The sequence below is a fragment of the Idiotropiscis lumnitzeri genome, chromosome 5 (assembly GCF_059441095.1).
Source record: "Idiotropiscis lumnitzeri isolate Australia: NSW breed Sydney's pygmy pipehorse chromosome 5, RoL_Ilum_1.0, whole genome shotgun sequence".
Classification (NCBI taxonomy): domain Eukaryota; kingdom Metazoa; phylum Chordata; class Actinopteri; order Syngnathiformes; family Syngnathidae; genus Idiotropiscis; species Idiotropiscis lumnitzeri.
In genome coordinates, this window is record NC_142395.1 from 22,752,350 (window position 1) to 22,780,170 (window position 27,821).

The following is a 27,821-nucleotide window of genomic DNA, read 5'->3' on the forward strand; positions in this document are numbered from 1 at the left end:
TGCTATGATATCCAAAGTGACAGTTAATTAAATTATGTAACCAGCAATATTTGGCGCATTAAAGAACTTGTCCTGGTTTCTGTGTCCATGACAAGTGTGTGCCACCATTTCGTGTGTGTAAAGTTGGCAAAGTTAAATTCATGCCAAACCCCCAGTACCAGTTCGTTGCTAAATTAGCATGCTATGCAAAGTTGAGCGCTATGATAGCCTAGCGAATGCTGTGATTTAATTGCCATAAGTGGGTTATTATGTCCACCTTTAGGTTCGGTCTAATAATATGCATCATCAAAATAAAATAATGAGGAATGTAACTTATGTTTTCAAGGAGTAGTCAGATTACTTTTTCACAGTAACTACACTGCTAGTGGTTAAGGTTCACTTCGGGATGCTGTGAGCGTGAGTGTGAATGGTTGTTGGACTCCTTATCTTTGCTGTGATTGATCGGCATGCAGTTCGAAGTTTAGTCTGGCTTTCGCCTTAAGTCAGCGTTAATAGGCTCCGCCCGGGTCTGTGAAACTGTGAACAGGAGAAGCGTTATAGAAAATGGATGGACATTCTCAGTTGGGCTACTGCAATTGTTCAATTGAGTCACGTGCTTGTAAAAGTAATGGGTCATATTATAATAAAATATTCTTTCTTCGTACTCTACTGTGTATTTCTTTATGTAAGTGAAAGGATTAGTAATTGTTCAGTTTGATCCCGGGGTACATACTTGTTTTTGCCATACTAGAATAAAATCTAATTGTACATCCACTACAGTAGGTGGCAGTGGCGCTCTCATTCATTCAATTTCTTTTTTTGTTATTTTATTTCAGGGAATTTTTTGCTGTGACAAATTGAAAAACAATGGTAAAAGTTATTTGTTGCTGTAAATTGATTGATTTATTTTTTATTTTGTTTTCTTTAATAATAATAAGGACACAATGTTTTGCCCAGGTGTACTCGTAACAATTTCTTAGACAAATGATACTATTTATAGTCACGGCAAAGTGTCGGTGGGGGATGCAAAATGTTTTCTTGTTCCTGGCGGGGCGTAACAAAAAATAATTGCCGAGAAGCATTCCGGGAAGCCTTCATGTGGCACTTTACAGTGATACCTCATGTTTCAACGTGGATGGGGAAGACTGCCTTGCAAGGTGTTACATTACACATTATTCAAATTCACACTCTCTGACTCACTCAGAAGCAATTTAGTGCTTGCAGCAAACCATTTTAACGAAATGCATGTTGATTGTTTGGTGACGGTTACCCCTTTTTCTCAGCACTACCTCCCGAGTTCTTCTTTTAAGAATAGATTCAATCATATTTCATCTGGTTTGGCCCAAATTTGGAACCTGAATGCCAACGTCAGGAGCACACATTTAAAGCCTTGATGGTATCAATTAGTTCTTGAGATATCCCAAACGTACACTTCTAAGTTTTAAGTGGTCCTTTGAGACATTCAAAGAGCTTTCATATCACTGGCATTAAAGAATCGATTTCTAGTCAGTCTTTAGAAAAGCAAAAACAAATTCTGCAGGACTGGAACAACCTTTGGACGATGTATTTTTTTTCCCCTGAATTGGTTTTGTGAAGTAAATTAAATAATATCTTCAGCAAAGTCTACATCCGATTAATTAATAGTGCACCTGCACTTGTTAATGCAATTCTTTGTCAAATGCAAATATGTGCCAGCTGGTCCTAATTAGCATAAGTAAACACCCTCCCTGCCCATAAAAAGAAGATAGCAGTGTAGCCTCTAAAGAAAACACACAAAAGGGAGATGAGAGAAATTAAAATGCCTGAATGAAAAACGAGCTAAAAAAAAAAAGAAGTCATTTTGAAGTGGCTGCACTGCTTCAGGGAAGCGGAGCTTTCTGCTATGCCAAAAGAGTTCATGTCAATTTACTGCCTGTTCGCAATTTCACTGTTAAGAACTAGATAATAGGTGTACCCAATAAAACAAATTGTGAGATACATGTGAAAATGTGTTCCATACCAACTCATCTCCGTTAAATAGTGAATTAAGATTCCCCTTCGATCTGAAGATTTATCTTTCTCCCCTCTCGACAGCATATTGATCCACTTGGTAGGAATTTTAACGAAAGGCACTGAATACATTCACATCCTGATTGTGAGACACAAGGTTATGAACACACACACACGTACACACAACTCACAAGCTGGCAAGCCTGCAGTTTCTGAGCGGACTCATGATCAAGATGAAATGTATGATAAAAGAGAGGCGACATGATGAAGAGCAGATTAGTTTTCGCTTACGTGGGTAGTCTTTAGGATGAATCTTCTCCGACCAGTTCCCATAGAAGGTGACTCTGTACTTGGCCGTTCCACAGGCACAGCAGTCAAGCAGGGGTTTTTCTGTAGCTTCTCCATACAGGGATTCTGCATTCAAATGAAGGGTCGAGAAAACCGTCAAGATTGACAGGCACGCGGCGAGAGCATTGTATAGGAGATCGGTAATTTAAGTAGTGTACGTGCGAAGCCTGAGGAAGGGAAAAAAATTGGGCGTGAGAAAAGGAGCAATGTTGTTTTGGCAGTGTAGCATCCAATGTCACACATCTCAAGGGGATCAATCCCAATTATAGTCATTGACGCCAAAGCCCAACGGCTGAGTGGAACATCATCAAAAGCAAGCATGAAGCGGAGTGAAATGTGGAGCCAATGTGAATTCCCGCAGGTAGACTGAAGCATCCAGGAACGGGCGGGGATTCCTACCTTTCTCGCACATCATCTTGGTTAGTGAGCCTTCATCCTGGAAATAGATGATCCTCTTCTGCACAATGCTTGCCCTGCACGAGTATAATAAGAGATGAGGGCTGTGAGACGGTTGTCAGAAGATTCCCCAAGTACAGTTATACACCTAGCGGGTAAAATTAAATGATGATGAAATATGTTTGGAGGAAGAAAGAAACATGAGGTGAGGCGGCTGGAAGAAGACAATTTAGAAGAAGAGTAAAAGGTGCGTAAACTATTTCATAGATATATTTAAAAATAATAATCTTAAATTATAATGCATATGGGGATTACCGGACATAAATAATAAGGGACTATTCTAGAATACAATCCCGCTTTAGAGACTATCCGACCTTAGAAATGTTAGGAGTTCAAAAACGTAATTTAAAAAAATGGCAAAAGTTGGATCTTTTTAATTCATTTACTACCATTGACGGATGAAGACGTCAAAGATCCATTTTTTCTCGGATGGTCGTTAATGAGTTAAGAGATTATCTCCCTTAATAATAAACTGGATTATTTCACTTTTGAAGGGATTATATCCCTTCAAAAAAATTCAACTTTTGCCACCTTAAAACTGAATTGTTGAAATTGTCACTTTTCTGCCTGGCTTTGTGAAAGTAAAAACACCCATAAAACAAAAAGATGGAGATTTAAACAAAAAACAATGAATCAATTAGAGATTGGAATTGAATGTGTTCCGATTTACGAGCAATTTATTTTACGAACTGACTCTTGGAACTCCTTCTGTTGGTACCTTTGGGGTTTCCTCTATTTACAAAGATGTACGTTTTTCTTTTAAGGTCATCTTAAACTTGGCTTGTTAACCATCTTTAGAATGACATTGAATCCGAATAAAGATGTGGCCTGTCCTGCACACAAAATAATCTCTGCAGCAATGTCTACCCTGGCGGGATTCAAAATGGGGACTGGGAAGTAAGGGTAAAGGAGATCAATTTATAAGTGACTGTTGATCTTATTCTGAGTTGTTCTTTTGTAGTTTGAAGGACTCCGCTTGAGAATCAATGAGGATCCACTATATGCCGGTAAATAGAATATTTGCTCATATTTGCTCCGAGATCCAAGCACACTGCCGTACGTACACGGCGCAACAGTAATGCTCTCTGAGATGGAAGTCAGACCTTGTGCAAATTGAGCTGTCAAAGAGACTTGTTCCTCTAACTGGTAGGGTCTTGACATGTAAATCGCTCCCAAACAAGCCTTTTCAGAGACCAAACAGATGAGGGCAGAACACAAGGCCCCTGCCATCTAAGATTCTAATGCAAGCCCTTCAGGCACTGATGGCTGCCCGGACGTTTCCATGGGGATGAATCCCAAACAATGCAGTGTGTGAATTTGAATGGCAGGGCAGGATGGTCCAGCTGGACCGGTCGCATACCAATTAAAGCCAAGTATCAAACAAACTAAGTTTAGATTAGAAATTACTTAGTTCCTAACTGAATTTGTGGTTTGATTTAATCCCTAACAACGGCAACATATTGTTGATAAAATCTTTGCGAAAAGACAGAAAACATCTTATACATAAATTTGCACGGTTAGATTCCAGTTTTGTATCTGAAGATGAGCAAAGTGGTATCAGTGCATCTTTCTTATATTGACTTTGAAGCATTGCCACCAGTTATATATTCTTCCATTCCACTGATATTGCACATTCATTTCAATGAGTTCTTTGCAGAATTTCTACCACTCACAAATAAATGACGTACTCATTTGCACGGCCGCAACATACTTTGTTAGGTTTTAATGCAGTGGATGTAATGTATTCTGTATTTCTAGTTTTTGTAGTTTGAAATAACCGTATACTATGAATTATGTTAAAACCGCTTTTGAATATTCCTCTCTCAATTACTTAGTCCAGCTGCAGAACTATGTCTTTGACATTCCCAAGTATGACATTGATGGTCTTTAACAATACAACAATGTCAAAACAAATTGGAAAACACATTCAATTAAAAACATTTTCACTCAACTTGCATTTGTTTTCAAACAATTTTAATAGCCAAAGACTAAAATGTCTCCTTCAGTCATCCTTACAGGGTACGGTAATTCCGTTATATGACTTTTGGTCAAATCACTGTTTTTATTCAAAACCACACAATTAATATTTACTTGCCAGATGTTTTGTGGTGTTTAAACGGATAGTTCCAGATGGTAATTCTTTCAACTGTATCTAATGATTAACCTGTAACATTGAGTGACTTCACAACTAATTTGCTGCTGCTATAACAGCTGATAACGATTTAGCCAATGATGCATCATCAGTGAGGGAAAATCTGACCAGTGGCAGTTAGACACCCCAAAAATTGCATTGCTTTTGTACCGTTACTCCAACAGTGTATTGATGGAAGTTTTTTTCTCCACTGGTTTCTATGCAAAAGAGCCATAATAAAAATAAAAATGATTCAAGGAAAGTGACGTTCCTCTGGTTGTTATATTTACGCTACTATAATCTTTTGTTAAGTGTGAGGAGGCAGCCAGGCATCGATGGTTACACCTCCCACCCCCACGGGTAACAACGTTCTTTGATGGTGTTAAAGTTAACAGCACGGCTCAGGGCAGCAATTAGCTTTTGGTCGCTAAACAGACGACATTAGTACAATAAAATTAGCTTCTTACCGGCGACTTGGTGCCGGGGATGCCTGACTGTTGCCACTCATGCATGTTCGCGTCCACCACTGCTTGGAGACATTTATGAAGCGGTCAGCGTCGTGGCGGGAGTCTGCGTCGATTTCGGATTAACCTCATCAATGAATCCTAGAGGTGGTCTTTTTGAACTGTGCGCATTAAGGAGTGGCCTGTGCTTTTTCGTCAGGGGCGCTTCGCGAGCGTCAATGTTCAGCAAACAAAATGTTCATGCGAGGAGGCTGAGGTCTACAGTGGAGTGTGGCCACATCGGAGCAGTACATTGCGTGACGAACGCATAGCCCGCAGATGTCGCGTTCCAAAGAATAAGAAAGCGTGTGCCGCGTCCTAACAGCATAATCTATGTACCATTGCTCACTTCCTCAGTTCCTCATTCTCATATAAATCAGCCACGGAGAGCTTAATCCTCTTGATATGTTGGAGTGGTTATGGCTAGGGATGTCCACATGAATTTTGGTGCCAATTGATCACTGATTTTGCAATTAAGCAATCAAAGTACAATGATTTCTAAAGGATTAAAAAAAGGTATTTTTCAAGTCGTCACTTATTTTCTCATTTCTGCAAAATGTATAAATAAAAACGAAAGTGAGAACTCATTTCAGTTTCCTGATCAAAAGAGAATATATATAAAGTGATCTTGTAGCAAAAAATGGGCCATTTTGGATCTTGTCCTCCTTTAATTCAATCTCACCCCATTTTCATATCTCTCATTGAGAGTCGCACACACTGCCACACCATCGCTCACTTTACTGGGCTGGCCAGACAATCAACCGGAGTAATGCTTACTTAACATTCAATTTAAACTCTATCTCACTGCTCGGTCCACACCGCAACTGATTCCAATCACCCCTTAAAGTGCATTGATTTGAAAGGGTGCATATGTGTGGATGCCCGAGAGAGAGAGAGAGGGACAGAGAGAGCGAGATTCAAAATGATCATTTTCTTTCAAAAACTCTTTCCTTTTACAAGCTGAATAGATGTGAAGAAGAAAAATTCAATTCTCATTTTGCCCTGCCCCGGCTTTAGCGAGAGATTATCTGAATTAATTTATTTCTTTTTGTAGCTCCTTAAGAATAAAGAAAGAAAAACAACTTTGCAACAATCCTGTGTGAACAGAGCACAAAAAAAAAAGCACATTTTAATAGGGGCCGTTGTCCTTCGGGTATTTGAAAGACGTAGAGTTTGACACCTGCATGTGGTAGGATGTTCACTCACTAATACCACCCATCAGAGTGCAACACACGACCCGCATATCTTACACCAGACGGAGATGAGGAATAAATTGCCTCCTCCCGACAAATGGAGGAAAAATTGATGGCGGAAACTTCACAAGTGACTGCTGTACTCGCATAAGACTTATTATAGCTTTAAGGATCAAGATGAATAAAGACCACAGGTTGGGCAAAATAGTTTCACTTTCGGCATTTACAGGTCACATTTGACATTTTATGACCAGGTGGCTCCTGGTGAAATGCGTAAAAGGCAATTATTTACAGACCGAGTACTTAGACTCATTTAGGTTATGTCCAGTGATAAAAGTGACAACTTTTTTCAAGATATGATGCTGCTAGATGCTTCCGTGCCTCCACGGCAATGTCATCAAGACCAAAAGCACCTTTCCATTTAAAATCCCTCTTAGTGCCTTTCTAACTTCTTTCTTGTGATTTTATGCTCCATCACAATTGGCTCTTCAACTTTTGCTGCGCTCTCATTTCCCTCATTCATCAACTCCTCCAAGCAGTCCCAGTTGCATCTATCCAGCACACAAACTGGGACCAGTTAACACATTTCCATCTCTATCCTTAAAGCGCATTAACCTGCTTTATATCCTTTCCGTCTCCGTCTCTATCTATCTCTTTTCGTTTTTGCATTATTTTGATAGCATAATCATATTTCAAAAGCTTTAAACTAATTGACCTAACTGAATTAACTATTATTAAAAAAAAAATAAATCAGATCACCATTGGCATCATAGCCAGAAGATGATGACTCAACATTCATTTAGGTGTCCTCACTATGGTGCGCTGAGTTTAATCAGGCAGTTGCTATGACTAAGGGTTCTTTCTACTCCCGCGAGCATTGTCTCCATGCACGCCACTGTGTCAAGGTCCCGCAAAAGTGTAGATGCACTCAGCGTAAAAGTGACACATGTTCATTTTGCAGCCCATGCTATGCCTCACTGTTACACATGGACGCACAATCGTTGGTGGAAGACAGTCTCGAAGTGTGTTCTTCACAAGGGACAACTTTACTTTTTCAACCTCAAATGAAAATGTTCTTGCAGTTAATTTTAAATGTACTTTGCACATGACGATGTCCTGCATAGACTCTGACGAGTCTTTCCTGAATTTAAAGACAATGAGGGGAGCCGCTTCCATGGGTCTTGAAACAAACCGGCTGTGTTCACACCCATAACGGCGCAAACGCTCATTTAGCTGCTCCAAAATTACGAAAAATTAAAACTAAGTTTTGGTCTAGACTGGTCTTGAGAATAAATCCCAAATTATAAGATTCCAAGACAAGATAAAGCACCCAAAGTACAACACTGCATGCATGAGCTGAAAAGTAACATCCGTCTCAAATAGTCTATCGAATTGTAAACACGCCAGAGTGACTCAGGTAAGGTAATGTTTGTTATGGAATGTGTTTGTTATGGACAGCAAACTTAAGGACTCTTTGTTGGCTGGTGATGACAGCGACACATTTTGAACAACCATATCCTGCTGCTAAGGCAGCGTTCAGTCAAAACTGTTCATTCGTGTTGGCAGTTCTCCACTCAAACTAATCCACTCTTCCATTAAATGCACTCTACAAAGCTCAACTGCAAATAAAGTCATACATTGCATCAGCAGATATGAAAATGATACATGGTGATATAACTGAACACTAAGTTGTTTCAAATGTTATTGCTCAGGACGCGGGACAAGAATAAGCATCGTAGTTCGACTCTGTCATCATGAACCAACCTTAAGTCCGACCAAACCACCACGCTCAATCTTTCCATCTCAAAGATAGCAACTGCCCACCAATTATGCTGCAGGAAACCACTCGGGAGGGGCAACATGTGAGTCACGGGTGTTTTGAACAGACATGCTTCTAATTTAAAAGACATATGTTGTTTTCATAATGACATCTTACATTTAGACTGACAGATGTGCAGCTCCGCTCGGAAACGAAATTGAAAGCAAAGCAAGTATTGGACCTTCCTTAGGCTAAATAAAGATAACCTGCAATATTTGAGATTATTCTTTGCTTAAATTAAATTAAATTAAACTTATTTAATTTTAATTTATTTTATTTGTATTTATTTAGTTGATTTTTGTATTCAGAGGACGAGGCAAAACAACTTCATTATTGATTTATATGAAATGTTGGGGCAAGGTGGGTACATGTGCATGCACAGTAAATTTTGTACGTTTTACTCTATAAAGACAGATTTTGGTTTCAGGTAAAATATTCTGCATCAAATTTTACGCTTTATATTTTACGCTCAAATGCTACTCTTTTTTTTTACTCTTTACTACTTTTGTGCTTTTTGTTGGCTCAGGTGTTACTAACCTCCTGTGACTATTTGTTCTCTAGTTCATTCTCTGTATTTTGCAGTAAATATGAACATCTCTATGACTAGCTCCCACATTTAAAATAATAGATATATTAAAAAAAAAAAAAAAACCTTGAGCTTGATAGGACGTTACATGTGTCGCACCTCTTCGATCAATACAACTTTATTAAAACTTTTGTTGTGTTGCAGCCCGGAGGCTCACAACAACCTTCATTTTGACATCTGCAGTTGAACGAAGAAGCCGAGATAAATACCCACTGCCAGCCTGTAATCATTTCCAGAGGTATCTCTTTTGAACTGTAAGCTTTTCACGCTCTCCTTCTTTCCTTCCACAATGTCAGCACTCTGCTTTTTTCTCTTCATTTTGAGTACGTATATCCATCCAGGCTGCACACTTCCAGTCCCCTGAGAGAACTATGACAAGGCCGACGAAGACGAAATGAAAAGACAAATAGAAAAACAACGAGTAGATTTTAATGAGCAATTATGAGATATGTTGAACTAGCCCTTGGTAGCGTAGTGCTTCACATTGCTGACTTTTGTGTGCATCTGATAATGGATCAGTTCAGACTCAACGCACTCGTCACAACTTCTCGGTGATCGTCTGGCGACAAGTCCAGCGTGTTGTCTGCCTTTTGAAAGGCCTTTTGTTCATAGAAAATGAACAAATGGATGGATGGAATTTGTTGCAAGGCCAGTTTATTAAGATAAAGAAACACCTGTAATGCTGAGATAAGCGCTGCATTTTATCATCCGTACCGCTCCTGAACAAATAAACAGCCGGAATGAAAACAATGCAGTGAAAAAGGTAAAATAACAATTCACTGAGCGAAAATATGTTTTTTCAGCACTGAGGTATCTTTTAGCAAAGCTCCCTTCAATATTTCCCCATTGTCACAAGCTAATAAAAAAGATATCTGCCACAAATTGTCTTCAGCTGAGCTAGAATTACATTTGGTTTTGAGTGGGCCCGTAAGGCACACAACCGAGGTATTTATTGGTGTCAATCAACTGTAAAAACCAATAAAGGTTAATGAATGGCTTGAGAGGCTAAGTGGGAAAGAAAATGATGTTCTGATTTTCGCTCTGCTTAAATTGTGAAGGGACGATTGTAATGAAACTGAATTATTACCAAGTCTTGAAATGTGGTAAATAATTTTAACTTGAATCCAACATAAGAATAAACAACAGTTGACAGTTGAAAAGTATTTGTGTGAATGTGTGTGCGTTGAGGTGGAGTTTCTGAGATGATATTAAAAAAATGAACAGATGCGACAGATTTTTTTTTTTTTAATTCAGGGGCGTTGCTAATGCTTTCACTGTGAATAAAAAAAAAACGGCAAATTAATTACTCTTAAAAGAAAAAAAGTGGGAAAAAAACACTGGCCGTATTTTAATGTCTGGATTATGGGAGAGGAAGCTGGGCAGATGTTATGTTTTGATGGCAATTTGCATTCTGAGAGGGAGTGTGAATGATTGGTTGTCTACAGACAAGTGTGCCCTGCAATTGGCTGGTGACCATTCCAGGGTGTACATTTTTTTTTTTCTGCAATGTACGGGTATAATTTGGCAATTTACAAACGGATGTTCAACAGCCGCATTTTGCTAAGATTCAAACGATTTAAGATTATTCTTTATTTTATTTTAATTAAATTCATTTAAATTAATGAATTTAATTTTAATTTATTTAATTTATTTGAATTTTATTTTTTTTATTTTTATTTATTGAGTTGCTTTTTGTGTTCACAGGACTAGGCAAAAAACTTCATCTCTGATTTATATAAAATGTTGGGGCAAGGTGGGTACATGTGCATGCACAGTAAAGATTAAGAATAAAGTTCTACTTTAGTTAATATTTACTTTATTACTTTCTTTCAGCTGTGGTTGTTTTTGAAAGTGCTCCATAAATAAAGTTGGAGCTGAAACTTGACATACATACTTGAGGAATACACAGCCAGAGCCACTAGGGGGCGCAGTCCAGAACACCTGGATGCTGGTGCGTCGCCGAGGTGTCCCTTCTGTCACTGCAGGTGGGCAGTTGATCATAAACTGTGTTTCCTCCTCATCAATTATCTGTAGAAAGAACAACGACTTAATATTTCTCTCGACATTTACTTTCAGTCTTTAAACGGAAGTTAATAAATAGAGCTGCCATTGGAGACATTCGACTGGTTGTTAACATTAACATAGAGGTGACCTGCCTACATGAAATATTTCTGCACTCATTTTGAAATAACAGCTTTATTCCTTTGGGAGGCGTGACTTGCACAAAAGATGTATGCACATAACCATAAAGTATTATTCATGTCACAAATTTTATCCCCAAATTTTAATCATTAAAACCAGTGTGGTTAATGGGTGAAACGTTGACAGTCATTTCATTTTCATGCTCTTGAAAAGTCAAGCGAAAGGTAAAGCTGCCACCCATGCGTCAATGATTGGTTGTGTGGGAATAATGAGGAAACAGACCGCTTCATATTTGTACTGACATGTTTTTCTAGTTGGCTACACTCGAAAGAAATCAACTCCTGAATCTCTATGGATTTCACTGGTGAAATAAAGTAAATTGAATTGCAAAGATCGATAATGAGCTCCGTCAGAAAATATACTCCCACGTTTTCAATCATCACTATTGACTCAGTGTCATTTTAAAAAGGCACAAGCTGATGCATGCACATGAACTGTGCCCTATATTCACGAATCATAACACATAAGTATAGAATGTTAAAAAGCATGAAAGCTTATATTGACGACTGGCAAAAAATATATATCATAATTTTGGAAGAGGCAACATTGGGGTTGTAAAAGCAAGAACTTCCTGTCACCATGAAGCTGTCAACAGGAGTGTTCTTTGTCAGTTCACGTTATGAATGATTCCCCCTGGAAAAAGGATGGTGCAAGGTTTAGTGTAGGTGTGCGTGTTTTTTGTGTGCATGTGTGTAGGTGTGTGTGTGTGTATGCACGCGCACGTACGCATAGGCGTGTCTACGCGTATGCGACTTATACCAGTATGAGGACATTCTATTCAAACGACATTTTACGATGGTGAAATATCTGAGTGTGTATCTCAGCGTACGTGGTTGACTTGTAAGGACATATTCCATAACACACACTGGGAAGAATATTTTAAGAAATGGAAGACATTACGTATTCCTTCACTTAAAGCCTAATTTATTAAAAAAAAACAAAAAACACACACACCCAGGATTGTGTACGACAATTGTCTGTACAGTTCATTTTGCGCTGACTGTGAGGCATTTTTGCAAAGAGATGAACTAAGCACACACAATGTGATTTACCAAAGCCGAGACCAATTGCGATGGCTGATTTGAAAGTGGGAGGGAGCCGGGAGAACCTTTTCACTCGAGTAATCATTTTAGAATGCCAGAACGAAAAGTTATCGAGACATATCGTCTATTTGGCAATGGGAATTTGGAGCGTTCAATTGATATAAGTGCTTGTCACAAGAAGGAGTCATGCCATGTCATGTATGACTGAACTTCTTTCAACTCTATATGTCAGTTTGTCTTGGTTATATCAGTTCAATTCTGACAATTGGCGCTGATTTTTCCCAGAGCAGTTTGTCGGCAGTGTTGTCCGAAGTTTTAAACGAGCTGTTCCGCAGTTTAAAAAATACATCAAAGTGTTTTGCACTCTAAGCAAATTAATAAAAAAGGAAATGAATAATTATAAGTGCAATCGATTTCTTTATATGCTATTTGTCTTCCATTAACACTTCCAATTCCATCACTACCAACTTGGTTTTGTGCTTGCAATTATGTTCCAAATGTTCCGTATCGAATGATGATGATGATGATTGAATCTCTCTGGCTGGGTTCATCATGAGAACAACAGTTTTGCGCTATTTTGTGGGGGAAGATGGTAAGATGTGCATTATTGACATCCTTCGAGAACACTAGAGTGTGTACAATATTTAGAGAAAGCCAAGACATTTTCAACAATCCCAGTAGTATCAGTTATATCTGATGTGTGAATGTGCCTGCGTGGGTGGCCTGTCAGACTACACCCCCGCCCGACATTTTCTTGCAGGAATCCTCGGGTGACCTAACTGGATGTCACCATGGTAAATTTGGTGATGCTTCATCAGTTAGTCAAAGACTACTCTAAAAGAAGCAACCAAATGATAAACAGGGACAAGTTTTTTCTTATACACACAAAAGGCATAAAACATCAAAGATTAAAGAGACGCTTAATTGGGATTAACATTATTTTTATAATAGGTACATATGTAAAAATGACCAAAAAAATAATTTATCCCCCCAAAAAAGACTCTGTAGTGATTTAAGGGCTTTTTTTGTGATGACATTTACAACCAATTGGCACACCCCCTGTCGGAGGTCGGCTTGTTATTTTTTCCGCCTCAGCTGTTTAAGTCCCAGCAAGGAGGCAAGCATTGTAATATTGCTTATTTCGTCAAGTATTGTCTGAAACGGCGATCGATCGTCACCAAAATTCCAATAAATTTAGTTCACGTCAACAGTTTACACTGAATAAAGTTGTAAAAAAAAATACACATTTCTCTTGACTAACTTTATTGCCCATGTGACATATGAAATACACCTGGCTTATGACCACTCACTGACACATCGCAGCTTTTATCATACTCAATGGGTTCTAGTTTCATGAATCGTGTGCAGTGAGTGGCGTACCTCTGTGAGGAGGTGGGTTGGACTCAATGTTGGTAAATTCCCCGTGAAAGGGAAGGCTGCGCCGCTGTGGCAGTGGTCACAGCCGACTTCACTCGAAGAGGCACAAGTTGCATATTAGTGTCTCGACAAATCTGCACTGTGAAGTGGGCATTTGGAGACTGCCCCTCCCCCCCAATCATTCACGTGTACCCTCCCCCTAGCTATGCCGCCCAGTGGGATGATTTAAAAAAAAAAATGAATTAAAACAATTATTTGGATGGTTTGATGCCTGCTGTTGACATATTTATGTTTAAAATGTGTCACATTTGATCAGCTGTCCATCCTGCGCCAATTACTTTCCGTAGACATGGCCTGAGCAGGTATAAGATTTAGATCAGGGGTGGGCAAACTACGGCCTGGGGGCCACATTAGATGTTTTAATCCGGCCCACCGAAACTTGAAAAAAATTAAATGAATAATCCTTGTTAATGTTTAATTGTCTAAATACTGTGGTTTTTCAAAGACATATATATTGTTGTAATGATTTTGTTCACTTTCATTTAACAATAAATGTATTTTTTGAGGTTACCAAAACACTCCATCTGCTCCTGGTCAAATTTTAGAACCGATTGTGGCCCGCCACTCAAAAAAATTGCCCAACCCTGATTTAGATGAACTTCCTGCCACCAAATTGTCCCTCCGCCAGACGTATTTCCAAGAAACTCCTTCTGCTGCACCACGAGACCTGTCTGACAAATTGGCATTTACGTGCAGCGAGCCTTGCGTCGATACGGAAATCAGACTCCGCTGGCATTTGCGCCAGGCGCAGATCCACTGTATATGAAAACAGAGCCCAAAGTTTTTTTTTGTTCCCTCTTGGCCAACGTATGTCCCCTTGTGGCCACGATGACGTTTTAGCGTGTTCTCTCATCAAGCAACTCCAGGCTGGGATGCAAGAGAATAAAAAGAATCCCCGCAATAAGTTGTGAGCAATCTGCAGGGCAAAAATAGAATATTCTGCTTTTTATGTCCTCAAATTTTTCGAGGCTAAGTTCACAGTGAGTGCTACCGCAGAGCAGTGTAACTCTGCTATGGGTGGTCACACTGTGCCCAGAATATTGGGCTGAGGATTCAATAAATAGAAAAAAAAAAAAAATTCTGAATCTGCTTCTAAATCTGTCACGCCAGACAAAAAAACAATTTCATGTCAGCGTGCAAACGTGTGGTTGTCTCTAATTGTGTTTTTAAGCGAGATTACAAAGACATTGCATGATAGGCTGCTTTGATTCATCGACTTCCTTACTAATAGCGAAGCAAAACAACCCAAAGCTTGAATTGCATTTTGACAGCACTGTAATCACCAACCACGATCAGAAAAATAATGAAATAATATCTAGCACGCCACCACTCAATCACAACTTTATGCAAAAAAACATTCCTATAGCGCTCACATTTCATGAAAGTGTAGCAGTGTACTTAATGAAGCGCAACCCGTTAGTGATGCATATCATTTCAAATGCCCGTGTTAAAATTAATAATAAAGACAGAGAACGATAAAAGTAACTTGGGCATAGTCCGTGACGATCATTTTTCAGCCCATCAAGCAGTCTTCCACGATCTGCTGCCAGCACTGCATTAAAACTGCAAAGACGTATTTGGACCCTTCGCCATCGTCAGGTGTGTTTTCAACGCACACCCCGCTGTCTCTGTCAGCTCATCATTTCTCTTCCTTCCCTCTTCTTCCTCAGGCTGGATGTGCCTCGGTAAAATGCTAATTGGCATCTAAGCTCCACCAGTTCCTTTGAGTGTACAGTAAAACACACACGAGATTACGTCTCTATGTTCCCCCGTACGAGCAGCATATAGGAAAAGAGGACTTTAACTTAATAGACGAGTTGGAAATGTTGACGTGACTTATCATTTTTCTGAGTTGCTTTGGAAAATTTCTCAGATCAGATGAATTGAATTTCTAAAAAAAACATCTTGTTCATTTAGAAATAAAATTATATTGTAATGTATAATTCTCAATTTTTTATTCTTTGCAAAATGCAGTGCTGTCATTTCCTTTCAGTATTAAAATGAACTTATTTGTTAACAAATTACAGCGCAAACAGTAAAAGTGACAAAGCCAAAGGTGGAACTTCCGATTTGGAATTCTGAATTTGTCATCCAAACCTCAGCGGCGGTTTACATCAGAACATCCCGCCAGAGTCCAAAGTTATAATTACAACATGTCGAAGCACTTTGACTGTCTTATCTCTGCGCAGTGACATAAAGACTTGAGAAATATAGTCAGGATTTTCAGGAAGAAAATTGCGTTTGCGGGGGAACCACATTGTTCCGCTATTTGTATAAATTGTTTTGAAAAATGCACTTGATGTTTTGTCAATTAAAATTCTTATTTGAGCAATATACTAAAGCGACTGAGAAAAAACGATTTTTCTTTTGACTACTTTATTTTACCTGGAAATTTCCAATGTAGTCCTCCTCTTTGTCTCCTGCTGCCCCCTCCTTCAAGGCGATGAGGGTAAAGCCTCTAAAGTAGGAGGGGTTGGTCGCAAACAGAGTCACTGGATGGAAGTGAATAGAAGCAGCACAAGGAAACAGAGATAAACTTCGATTCAGATGCCACAACCGTCTGAAAGCAATCCACCTGCACCGTGCTGATATCCCAAACTTTTCTTCAAATATGTTTCACATTTCCAGATGTGCAGGACAAAATCATTTTGATGACATTAAAAACCAAAGTTAAAATATCAAATTGAAGCGTTACATTTGAGTTTATTATGTAAAATGTATCAAAACAAACCTCAACACCAACAATGAAACAAAGGAAGCTGCATGGCTCGACCCCCCCGACAGTGTAAAATTTACTCTAACATCGGGTAACAACCTCAAGCGTTGCTGTGCTTCAGTCGATATATTTAAAATTTCTAATATGAATTCGAAAACCAAGTGATAGTGAGAACCAACATGCATCAGAAAGTGGTCAATATGGGGCAGAAAGTCACATGTTCAAAACCTGCTGTGGACTGCCCAAGATGCTCATAGAGAAAAAAATATTTGTATTGTCCAATGAAAAACATTATTTCCTATTTCTTTTCAGGTAAAAAAAAACAATAATAATAATAATTGGAATTTAGAACTAGAGAACGGTCCATTTGCTTCCAAGCACTAAAGAGGTGCCCTTGAGCAAGGCACCGAAGCATATGTGCTTTGTCCTTTGTCACAATTTCAGCCACCACTTTGCAGAACGTATAAAAAAAAAGCAAGGAAAAACATAAAAAATGATTTTACAAAATTGCGTAATCAAACCAGAACGTGTCGACTGATTGAATTGTGCTCACGTTTTACTGCCATCTTCTTTCATAATCTAAATCAAATTGTTTTAATGTGACCAGTTTTATCTTCTGTGTTTTGCCCTGTACGTTTTTATTGAAAGTATTTTTTTTTTTACTTCTTTTGTTCTTTTTTAATCACATTTTTATTGATTATGTGTAATAACATGTTATTTAAATATTAATCTAGAATCCTACTTGGAATAAAGACACTTCCACCAATAAAATAACCGTGCATGATATAGTAGTAGTGTATCGTTATTAAAGGTGAGGACGCACGCTAACCTCTGTAGGTGCTCCCTGGCTGGTAGCTCTCGGGGTCTCCTTCCACGCGCAGCCTGAACTCGCTGTTGCCGTCCCTGCGGGTGCTCTGAGCCCGCAGGATGCGGCTGCAGTAGCCGTCCGATTTAGCGCCAGTGTCAGAGGGCTCCTCGGTGGACATGAACGTGTTGCACGCCGTTGTGGAGATCAGGCACAGCAGGAGCATGACGCGTGGTTGCAGCCTGCGCTTTGCCATCCTGAATCTTGGAGAACTTGCAGGGGAGAAAGGAGGGGGAAACAAACTTCCAACAAAGACCCGTTTTACACCAAAATGTGAAGAAAGTGCTGTCTGCTAGGAAGCAGGATCCATGCTTGTTATGCGGGGGAAGGCAAGGCGCGAATTGGGTGCGACGATGTGTACTGTCCGAGGGAGACGCGCACACTGGAGGCGTCTGGCGAGAGTGGAAAGAGGATAGCGGGGGTTCGCGGAAATGGCCGAGCGTGGAATGAGTGTTCCGCGGCTGCTGTCTCCACGACCACAGCTCGTCCTATTGATCAACCAACCGACAAAGACAAACATTCCCACGTAGGAGGTTGTGCGTTTGACATGCTGAACTCGGTGTGCGTGCGCCTCTCGCGCGTGCGCGTGTCAGCAGCAGGCTGCCACAGCCACGCGCAGTTGGGGCGCGCACACAAACACGTATACAAAGTAGTAATAAACCTTTCTAAAAAAAAAATAATAAAAATAAGTTGCCAGATTGATGAATTTTCATCTCAATCTATGTATCTCAATTATATATATATATATATATATATATGGCTCACAGAAAACAGTAATATTATAAATTATATCTTTGCTGCTGTAACACTTAAATTTCCCCACTGTGGGACTAATAAAGGACATCTTTATCTTTATCTTTATCTTTAAACCGCTGAACAACTCTATGTGGCTCTGCAAACAACATTAATCGACACCATTCAGTCATGCTACCAGTATTAGTAAGCTGGCAACCAACGTTACCAAACTCGCCTTCAAAATTTCATTGATATAATGTGAACATTTGAAACCCTTTTCAAGCTTATTCGAAGATTGCTTCTGCACAATTCACCAAATTGATTATTCGTTGATTTCAAAACTTTGTACTTATTCAACTGCCTCAACAACAACAACTCAATAGCCCCATGCCGATTAATCCCTGCATGTTGAATGCTTTATTGTTAAACACTCACTCACTCATTTGTTTTGTCAACTACAAAGTAATCTTCTAAATATATTGTGAAATTCAAGCCTCTTGCATTTTCATTCTGCTATACATCCACTCCACCTCTTTTCTGTTTCGCATCTTTGCACACATTCAAACTGTGAATAAACATCTCTCTTGTCCCTTTATCATATTTATTATATATATTTTTGTTCTATTTCATTTTCACAAGTCTTGAGACTTAGTGGACTAACATGGGCCGAAAGATTACAGCCCACTCTGGGAAGGCAGAATCAAATGCACTGCTTTCATAATATCAAGTACTTGCAAACCCAATGCATTTTTCAGCGCATAATTCTTTTTTCTTTGATCATAATATTTTTAGATTGTGAGAAGCCAAAATTGAAAAAAAATCAATTAATTCCGCCTATTGTTTTGAGCCCATTCAGCTCTGGGCACAGGAATCATGAGTTTCAAATGTTCCTATCTGTTGTTTGAAGAGGAGCATGTGCGCATGCACAACTAGACGGGAAATACTTCACAAAATGTGATACAGCAGTGAGAAAAATGAGCAAAACATGATCAAAACAACAAAAGGAATACACTGTACAATGTGCACATTTGCATGCACGCATACAGACATTGATATAAAAAGAGAAGAAACAAGCACGCCCACATTTTCAAGTCTTTGGACATATTGTATAGTCTGACTGCTGCAGGCAGAGTAGCGGCTCTTTGTCTGTCGGCTCTGAATTTCAGTACTGATGCTTTGACTTCTTCGCAGTCTTTATGTGTGGGTTGCCCTCGTTTGAGGTAGTCGGTCATGTAGTGGGTGATGTTTGTGCTCATGATCAGTTGGATGGCTGCATGTACCATCCTGCTTAGCAGTGTTCGGATTTGCGGTGGCGGGGTGGAGCCCCGAAATGAACCTCACAGCGCTTCTCTGAACTTTTTCAAGAGCGACACTCAATGTTTGCTGCACCAACCAAGACTACACCTCCATAGATGGTGTCCTTGTACTCATTGTCTAGAGAAGGCGTGGGAAAACTACGGCCCGGGGGCCACATGCGGTCCGTTAAATGTTTTCATCCGGCCCGCCGAACTTGGAAAAAAAAATGAAATGAATAATTATTTTCAAAATATTGTGGATTTTCAAATGCATATATATTGTTGTAATGCTTTTGTTCACTTTCATTTAAAATTAAATGTATTTTTTTTTCTCCTATGAGGTGACGTTACCAAAACAATCCATCCATCTGCTCATGGTTCGGCCCCTTTGTCAAATTTTAGAACCCATTGTGGCCCACGACCATGAGCTATGGAACCCATTTGGCATAATTCTCTCCCTTCTCCCTCCAATGAAGCCGTGTGCCAGACCAGGTACTAAGAACACAGCTTCATGTCATCCAGATGGAGACAGAGCTCCACCCAGTCGACCAACAGGACTTGAGCCACGTTTTTCATGTTTGGGCACATTTGGAGTCTTTCCGTGCATCTCAAGGAGTTTTCGGGGCATTGGAGGGTTTCACAATGTGAGCCAGCTCTTCAGCAGCCATGGTGCTGTGCCATCTGGCTTTCTCAATTCAGCCAGTGCTGCAGAGGTCAGCCTGTCCATAAAATGGCAAAAGTGGGGAAATGACCGCAGAGATAGTCATTCTCCGCCATGCCATCAATCTGCAAAAACAAGTTTCCCTCCAAAGCATTATAAAACCTGGTGAGGCTGATCCTGATCTTGGAATAAGTGTTGCTCAAAAGCCCCAATACTGTTGTTAAATGAAAGCACAAGACACACACACAGAGAGAGTGTGTTCACGCTGCCACAGTAAAACCTCTCTAGTGTGTGTGTCGGAGAGACAGTGCGCACTCCCGTGATATTAATTTTCATACGCAGTGATGTTCAAAACCAGTGATCCTCAACTTTTTTCTGCAATGGACCGGTTCATACAAGTCCCTAGATTTTGCGGAGTGGCAACTGAGGGAGAGTTGAGGGGTTTAGTTGGGTGCAGAGTGGACTTTATACGTGGTCTGTTTTTTTACAATTTTTTTTTTTTGCTACTTTGAGGTATACACACACCAACAAGGATGTTGCTATCCATTCACCCATTACCTTTGCCGCTTCTTCTCACGAGTGTCGTGGGGGGGTACCGGAGCCTATCCCAGCTATCTTTGAGCCGTGGGCGGGGTACACCCTGGACTGGTCGCCAGCCAATAACAGGATGTTGCTATCCTTACGTTAAATAAAGTTAAAAAAAAAAACAACACAGTCACTATAATAACTGATAGTACATTGAGTTTTACAAAATGCACATTTTCAAGCGTGAAGCTTCTGTGAGCCTGCCCTTGGTGCAGATGAGAAAAAACTGGAGCTTTTTGGCAAGTCTGTTTCCAGATGCAAAATGAAATGAAGCTTGCAAGGAAACGAACACCGTACCTTGGCTTGGTTAGGATCTTGGATTGATTTGCTGCAGGGTGTCTTGAATCTGTGCAGGATGATATAAAATCTCAAGTCTATTCAGGGTCAAAATTTGATATCGAGTGTCAGAAAGCTGGGTCTCCGCTGCACGTCAAGGGTCAACCATCAATTGAACAAAGACCAAAAAAATATATATGTGTTACTCTGAGCTTTAGTCTGTTCTATATGTTCTGTTTTATTTTATTTTTTTTTGACATTCTGTTTATTATTTACATGCAGACTTCCAGACTCACCTATCACTTCAAATATTTTACTGTTCACAATGATTTGTAGGGTCATAAAAAAATATATAAAAAAAAAACACATCACACAAGGATGCGTACTTTGTGCAGAAGTAATCCCCTACGGTTTATAGCCAGCTTTGGGAGGTGGACTACATGTTATCCTTGGTGACATTTTCTTGCGGCACCCCTGCAGTTTATTTCAGTCTTGAACCGGGTCAGCGGGTGTGCAATGAGAATGCAACCAAATCTTGGTGTGCTCTGATAAATGTAGAGCGTGTGCGCTCTTTCATTGTACTGCTGAGTTGATGGAGAGATGCTGGAAAAGGATCTTGGTAGTAGAGCACAATACCAGCAGGTGTCATGAAAGCTTTTTGTCTTCAAGCCCACGCTGAGATAATATTTTTCGACGCCTTCAGGTTATTCCCTGCTGTTGTCGGAATAAAAATGTGTACGAACAATAGGCGCGGAATTGTTGCATCTTCTTGTTCCAATGAAGAAACTTTGGCGTCAACACTGATTTGCAATTACTTGGCGATATAACACATGATTTGTGCAAATTAAGTTCATTATATAGCAAGGAGGAGCAACAAGGGAAAGAATCATCTACTACTACAATAACAGCAGTTATCCTGCAGTACGTCTAATTTCAAACTGGACCTGAAACCGCAGGGATGCCCAATGTTGGTGAAACTCCCACATGCATACAAAAAGATTTATTCTGGCATTGATTGGAAATTCAAATTAGAAAGACTGGGGTGTGTGTGTGTGTGTCTGTGAGAGAGAGAGAGAGAGAGAGTAAGAGAGAGAGAGAGAGAGACAGAGAGAGAGAGAGTAAGAGAGAGAGAGAGAGAGAGAGACAGAGAGTAAGAGAGAGAGAGAGTAATAGAGTAAGAGAGAGAGAGAGTGAGAGAGAGAGACAGAGAGTAAGAGAGAGAGAGAGAGAGAGTAAGAGAGAGAGACAGAGAGAGAGAGAGAGAGAGAGAGACAGAGAGAAGAGAGAGAGAGACAGAGAGTAAGAGAGAGAGAGACAGAGAGTAAGAGAGAGAGAGAGAGAGTAAGAGAGTAAGAGTGAGAGAGAGAGGGAGGGAGGGGGAGAGAAAGAGAGTAAGAGAGAGAGAGAGAGAGGTGTAATATAGAATGTTGACTTTGAACAATTCCCAAGCAACTGTTTGACCTTCCTTCTTCTGTACAGTATTGTAATACCAAAATAGAACCGAAACATCATGTATGATTTGAAATGAAAACGAAATTCATTTTCTCTGTAATTGTTATTAATTTTACCTGGTTTTATCACGTTGTTTCCATTAGATAGTAATATATTTTAAAGCACTGTCTTTTTTTTTAATTTTTGTGTTTTTTTATTTTTTAGTTATTTCTTAGCTTTCTTTAACTTCATAACCTTGCTTCTTATGTTCTTTTTTTTTTTTTTAACGCCCCCTATTCTTTTTCCGGAAAAAGTGTCATACGGTAAATGATGTCGCTTTTGATACATTGATCTATGTCAACTTTGCATCAAAAGTGACAATTTACCGAATGACACTTAATGAGTGGGCATAAAATGTCAATGGGACTTTGTTGCCTTGCTTTCACATTTGTAAATGAGTCAACACAATACTGTATCATTGTGATGGGCGTTTTTATATTGAGAAAATATCGCAAGAAACTGTTCTCAACTGGGGGTTTCATACACCCACACTGATCATAAGTGAGCTTTTCCACTGCTGCAACTTTTTGTTCTCCTCGAGATCTTGACAGTGAGACGGCATCTTTCTGAGGAAGGGATTATTGCCTTTGACGCCCTACTTTCTTTCTCTAATTTTATGTGTAGAACAGACAGGGTATATTTTGTACAGTCATCATCTGAATTGAAGGCATATGTGACGTGTTAAAACTGCAGATCTTGTCGAGGTGATGGTGGAGTACAACTTTTAAAACGGCCAAAATATTCTTTACTTCACCAGCATCCATAACAAATGAGCAAACACATAAATTATGACTGAATGTTTTATGTTCTGATTGGAAAATTACACTTGGCATGATGTTATTAACGTATATTGCCTAATATGTCGTAAGAGGTTTTCAGATTCATTAACGATTTTCGAGCCCAAAATATGGACAGATGCGGTTGAGTTAAAGCAGCTATGATCCGTCATGAAGTCAAAAGCTCATTTTGAGTGGGCCACTTAGTCTCTAACCGCTCCGGGGGAGCAACCGAGATGCAGCCACACTGTCAATGTAGTGTGTCGGAGCTGTCGGTCCGTGTGCGCTTTTGTGGACCACAGCAGTGCCGAAAATAGCCTTCGCTTTTTGCTTACCTTTTTTTGGACTAAAATACACAAAAGTATATTGGCTTAATGAGAAAAGTTTGGGGCTGGCTATGTTGATTAGGATTTTTTTTATATATTTTTTTTTTCATTGTTGCACATTTGTCATTTTCTCACAAAAATAGGACTGTATCTATTTTCGTTGTATTTTGACTCATCTTTTCCAACTTTGACCTCAATACTTTTGTGTAACAACACTCTGCATTATCGATGAGAACCCACAAAATCCTTGCGAAAACAAGCCCCCTGGTGAGCTAGCACAAACATGTGTCGGTAGAGGGATAAACATTACAAGGTGATCTATTATGACATTATTCAGCAATGCCTTGAAAGCACAATGACACTTATCTATTATTTATAGCCGCCTGCTCAATACAGTACATCTCGTCTGGTCCAGCATGACAATGATGTATGCTAATCCGTGATGCCACACAACCATAAACCCGCCATCGACAATATTGTTGGGATTCAATCATTGTCTGCAAGATTTCCCTGCAAATAATGATATATTGTGAAAACAACTGCTGTTGATCCTCCTGACAAATATTTGTCACTAGACCAAGAAAACAGCGATGGATGATGAGCACACGACCAAGCTAAGAACATGAAAATTCCAATTGTAAGATATATTTAAATACAACAAATGTTATAGTATTTTTCACAAATATTTTCAAGAGTAAAAATAACTTAACTGCAGTCTGTTTTAAATCACACTTGTTACAAATGGCAAAACCTGCCAACAAAGTGAAGTCAGCCCTATGAGTGAATGTCTTTAAGTACGGGTTAAAAACTATGCCCCCCCCCATTCTATGATTGAGGTCTTTTAAAGCGTTTTAAAAAACAAATTTAAGTCATTCCAATAAACCATATAAGGCGCACCTGCATATAAGCCGCGGTTTTCTATGTTGGAAAAAAATTGTTGTGTACTGCATGTACAGAACGATTTTGTTCTGTGAATGCACATAAAGGTACATAAACAGATTTAACACGGCAACAACTTTGCTCATTAAAACAGAACAGACCCAAGAGGAAAAAAAAAATCAAGATTTATTTAGCGTATTTTTTTTAACTATAGAGCGCCCACTACTGGTGAAAGAAAAATCCACAGAAAAGCCGCACCATTTCATTAGCCGCATGGTTCAAAATCTAGGGTAAAAGTAGCGGTTTATAGTCCGGAAATTACTTTTTTTTTTTTCCTGCAGTCTACATTTTTTAACAATTGTTTTTAAATGCATTTCAATTTTGTATGTAAAGTAATTGTCGCACAAGTGTAAAAACATTCCAACACCACAACTCAGATGACGGTCAAGAATGGAAACGTGGCGCAGGTCAAACGTGTAGAGAGAAATAATTGCTAATTGTCTGGCAGGTCACTCTCGTCACTTTGACACTGGCATACATGCTCTGCTTCTTCTCTGGTTATTGACGTGAGTTATTTGTCGCTTTAGGACAGAAATGTGTGTGCCATTCATCGCATCATGATATGTTCCATTTGATGAAGCAACAACACACTTGTGGAGTTAATCCACTCACTGGTTGATTCGCCCGAGCAGCATGAGTTCATGTCCAACTCAGTGAGCATTTACGAGCGTCTGTCTCTCTATGTGATCCGTGACTGACAACCAGTCCAGGGTGTTGACCGTGGTCAGATGGGATTGGCGCCAGATAAGCCGTACAGAAAATGGATGGCTGGAGTTCATCCTTCAAATGGTACCTGAGGTGAAAGCTCATGTGATGTCAAGCATAATGAAGGTGCAAACTTTTCAGACTTACTTTTACAGAAGTATAGTTTGTGTTTGGGGGGGGGAATTTTAGATGGACTTTTCCATTCCCTCTAATTCTGATATCTTCTTTTTTTTTTTCCCCCCAACAGTGCAAGCAGGGAAACATCTGAAAGACATTCAACGAGATCAATAAAAATGTTTGAATGCAGATCAATACTCCACAATAGCAATTTCAAGCACTGTTGACAAGGTAACAGGCTTGTACAATATTGAGTCTTTGGAGATAAAAAAAAAGTTTAAAAAGTTTTAAAAAAAAAACTTTTAACAATTATGACACAAATAAATAATAAAAAAATAAATAAAGCATTTCAATATGATATAATCTCTTTTTGAGGCACAGGAAGAACATATCGCCAACATTCTTGTGAGGGGTGAATGTGGTGCACAGTCAAATATATCAATAGCGTGGAACTCTGGTTTGAGGGAAGTGTCAAGTGGATTCATGAATTTCTGCTCGGATGAAGGGGCGAAAGTGTCACTGACGAGACAACGGAAAGCAGAGCTGTAGGTGGCAGAAATAAAAATGTTGAGGTTTTCTTTGAGAATGAGCATGTCGCTTCGGACTAAAAATGAGCTCACCAAGAGAGTGAGCCAAGGTTCAAGTGTTAAGGGAAGGAAGTTGTGATTTGGACACATCCAAAGGAGGAATAGCGAACATATCGGTGGAAGGAGAGCTGGAGGAAACCCCGAGAGACGGTTGATACTCTCGGTGTGGTGAGGGACATGAGGGAAGTTGGTGTATTGTCAGAAGAAGATGCAAAGAGATGATTCACTTTGTTGACCCGAAGCAGGGCACGCCGAAAGGACAAAAAGAAGAATATGTGACGGTTCGGGCCGGGGAGGAGGGCGTGGCAGTTCTGTTTGTTACAGGTTCACGATCCACCCAGCCAGGCTCTCCTCCGGAGAAAGTGGGCGTCGGCTCCGGCGCACCTGCAGCTCGTTGCCGGCAATCAGCGCCGGCTTAAGAACCAGCCACGCCAGGAGTCCGACGCCGGATTATCTTGTCACCTCACGTGGTACTGGCTCATGTCTCGTCTTGTTTCCCGTTCGCCTGACTCGCCTTGCTCTCGTGCTTGCTTGACCCCTGCTCTGCCGTCTCCCCCCTCTAGCCGACCTGAACCCGTCTGGTCCCGCTCCGCACGCCAGCGCCTCCGAGATCCCGCCCGGCAAACATCCCGCCAGCGCTCTCCGCTCCGCCGTGCTTCGCGCTACCACGCCAGCCCGACTTCGCCTCCCAACACGTCTCGCTCGACCGCACCCTCGTCCGCGCCACCCGGCACTGGCCCGTCGGCTTCCTTCGACGCTGTCCTGGACGACGCCTGCCTTGCGGTGGACTCTCTCCAGCTCGCATCCCCACTCCAGCCTTCAATAAACCCTGTTTCCCACTCACCTGTCGCTTTCGGGTCCTCCTTCCTTCCCACACGGTTCATAGAACCGCGACAGAATAATCCGGCCAAGTTAATGGACCCCGCGACCACGGACCCCCTGGGCGAAGCGCTTGCCCACCAGGGCAGCGTGCTCGAGCGCCATGATCGAATGCTGCAGGAAGTTCCGGGCTCCCTCCAGGCCATCCAACACCAGCTCTCGCACCTCTCTAACCAGGTGGGTTCACTCGCTCCCCCCTCCAACCTCCCCAGGGACGCGACCCTGGCCCCCCCGGCCGCCGCATTGCATTATGCGGGCGGTCGAGAGCCCCACGTTCCTACTCCCGAACCCTACTCCGGGGACTTGGGCTCGTGTAGCCAATTCTTACTCAGCACTTCCCTGGTTTTCGACCTCCAGCCCCACAGTTACGCTACCGAACGGGCCAGGATCGCTTATACCATCAACTTGCTTCGCGGCCGCGCCGCCAAGTGGGCAACCGCATTGTGGGAGGCGGCGTCTCCTGCGATGTCTACTTACGCGGATTTCAGCCAGGAGTTACGCCGTGTCTTCGACCACCCGGTGCAGGGGCGCGAGGCGTCCCGCCGGCTCCTCTCCCTCCGACAGGGTTCCCGCTCCGCGGCCGATTTCTCGGTGGAATTCCGCATCCTGGCCCACGAGAGCCGTTGGAACGAGCCGGCTCTCCGCGAGGCGTTTCTCAACGGGTTGACCGACGCCCTCAAGGACGAGCTGGCGATCCGAGACGAAACCACGACGCTCGAAGAACTAATCGCCCTGGCCATCAAGGTGGACCATCGGTTGCGGGACCGGCAGGCTGATCGTTTCCGACGCCCCGCCAGAGTCGCCGCCCGGGCAGCCATTCCCCGACCCGAGGTTCGCTCGCCATCGCCGGTTCAGCTATCCACCGGCGCGGAGGAACCGATGCAGGTAGGAAGAACTACTCTGGACCCTCTGGAGCGCCAGCGCCGTCGGTCCCATCAGCTCTGCCTGTATTGCGGCCTCCCCGGCCACGTCTTGATCCACTGTCCCAGTAACCCAAAAGAGCAGGCTCGTCGTTGAGGGAGAGCCCAACGCCGAGCCTGCTGGTCTCCGCTTCTGGCTCTTCTTCCCGGATGTCCATCTCCGCCCGGCTGCTGGGTCCACACACCCCCCGCTCGGTCACCGCGCTGGTCGACTCGGGGGCCGACGGCAGCTTCTTGGACCTGACCCTTGCCCGCCAGCTCG

The 27,821-nt window shown here is 41.2% G+C and overlaps 2 protein-coding genes across 2 annotated transcripts in view; one reads left to right on the plus strand and one right to left on the minus strand.

Moving 5' to 3' along the window:
• The window catches only part of spon1a (spondin 1a), a 52,349-nt gene extending 34,537 nt beyond the window's left edge, over window positions 1-17,812 (minus strand). Inside the window, exons 1-5 of the mRNA XM_088296883.1 lie at window positions 17,232-17,812; window positions 16,072-16,178; window positions 10,899-11,032; window positions 2,716-2,789; window positions 2,260-2,382 (exon numbers count right to left, since the gene is read on the minus strand). Of these exons, the coding sequence (XP_088153009.1) occupies window positions 2,260-2,382; window positions 2,716-2,789; window positions 10,899-11,032; window positions 16,072-16,178; window positions 17,232-17,463 (670 nt within the window). The 5' untranslated portion in view covers window positions 17,464-17,812. The remainder of the gene's footprint in view (window positions 1-2,259; window positions 2,383-2,715; window positions 2,790-10,898; window positions 11,033-16,071; window positions 16,179-17,231) is intronic.
• A 2,151-nt stretch (window positions 17,813-19,963) lies between these two features.
• On the plus strand, window positions 19,964-27,789 carry LOC148337314 (uncharacterized). The gene is made up of 3 exons (XM_088297105.1): window positions 19,964-20,010; window positions 26,060-26,230; window positions 26,324-27,789. Exons 1-3 carry the CDS (start codon window positions 19,964-19,966, stop codon window positions 27,654-27,656), a joined length of 1,551 nt encoding a protein of 516 aa, XP_088153231.1. The 3' UTR covers window positions 27,657-27,789.
• Window positions 27,790-27,821: the final 32 nt, after the last annotated feature.

Bases quoted from the DNA above. Each gene is read 5' to 3' on its own strand.
- LOC148337314 (XM_088297105.1), top strand. From the start codon at position 19,964: ATGGTGCTGTGCCATCTGGCTTTCTCAATTCAGCCAGTGCTGCAGAG. The intron at 20,011-26,059 runs GTCAGCCTGTCC...GCCGGGGAGGAG, and splicing joins ATTCAGCCAGTGCTGCAGAG to GGCGTGGCAGTTCTGTTTGT. The intron at 26,231-26,323 runs GTACTGGCTCAT...TCCCCCCTCTAG, and splicing joins TTATCTTGTCACCTCACGTG to CCGACCTGAACCCGTCTGGT.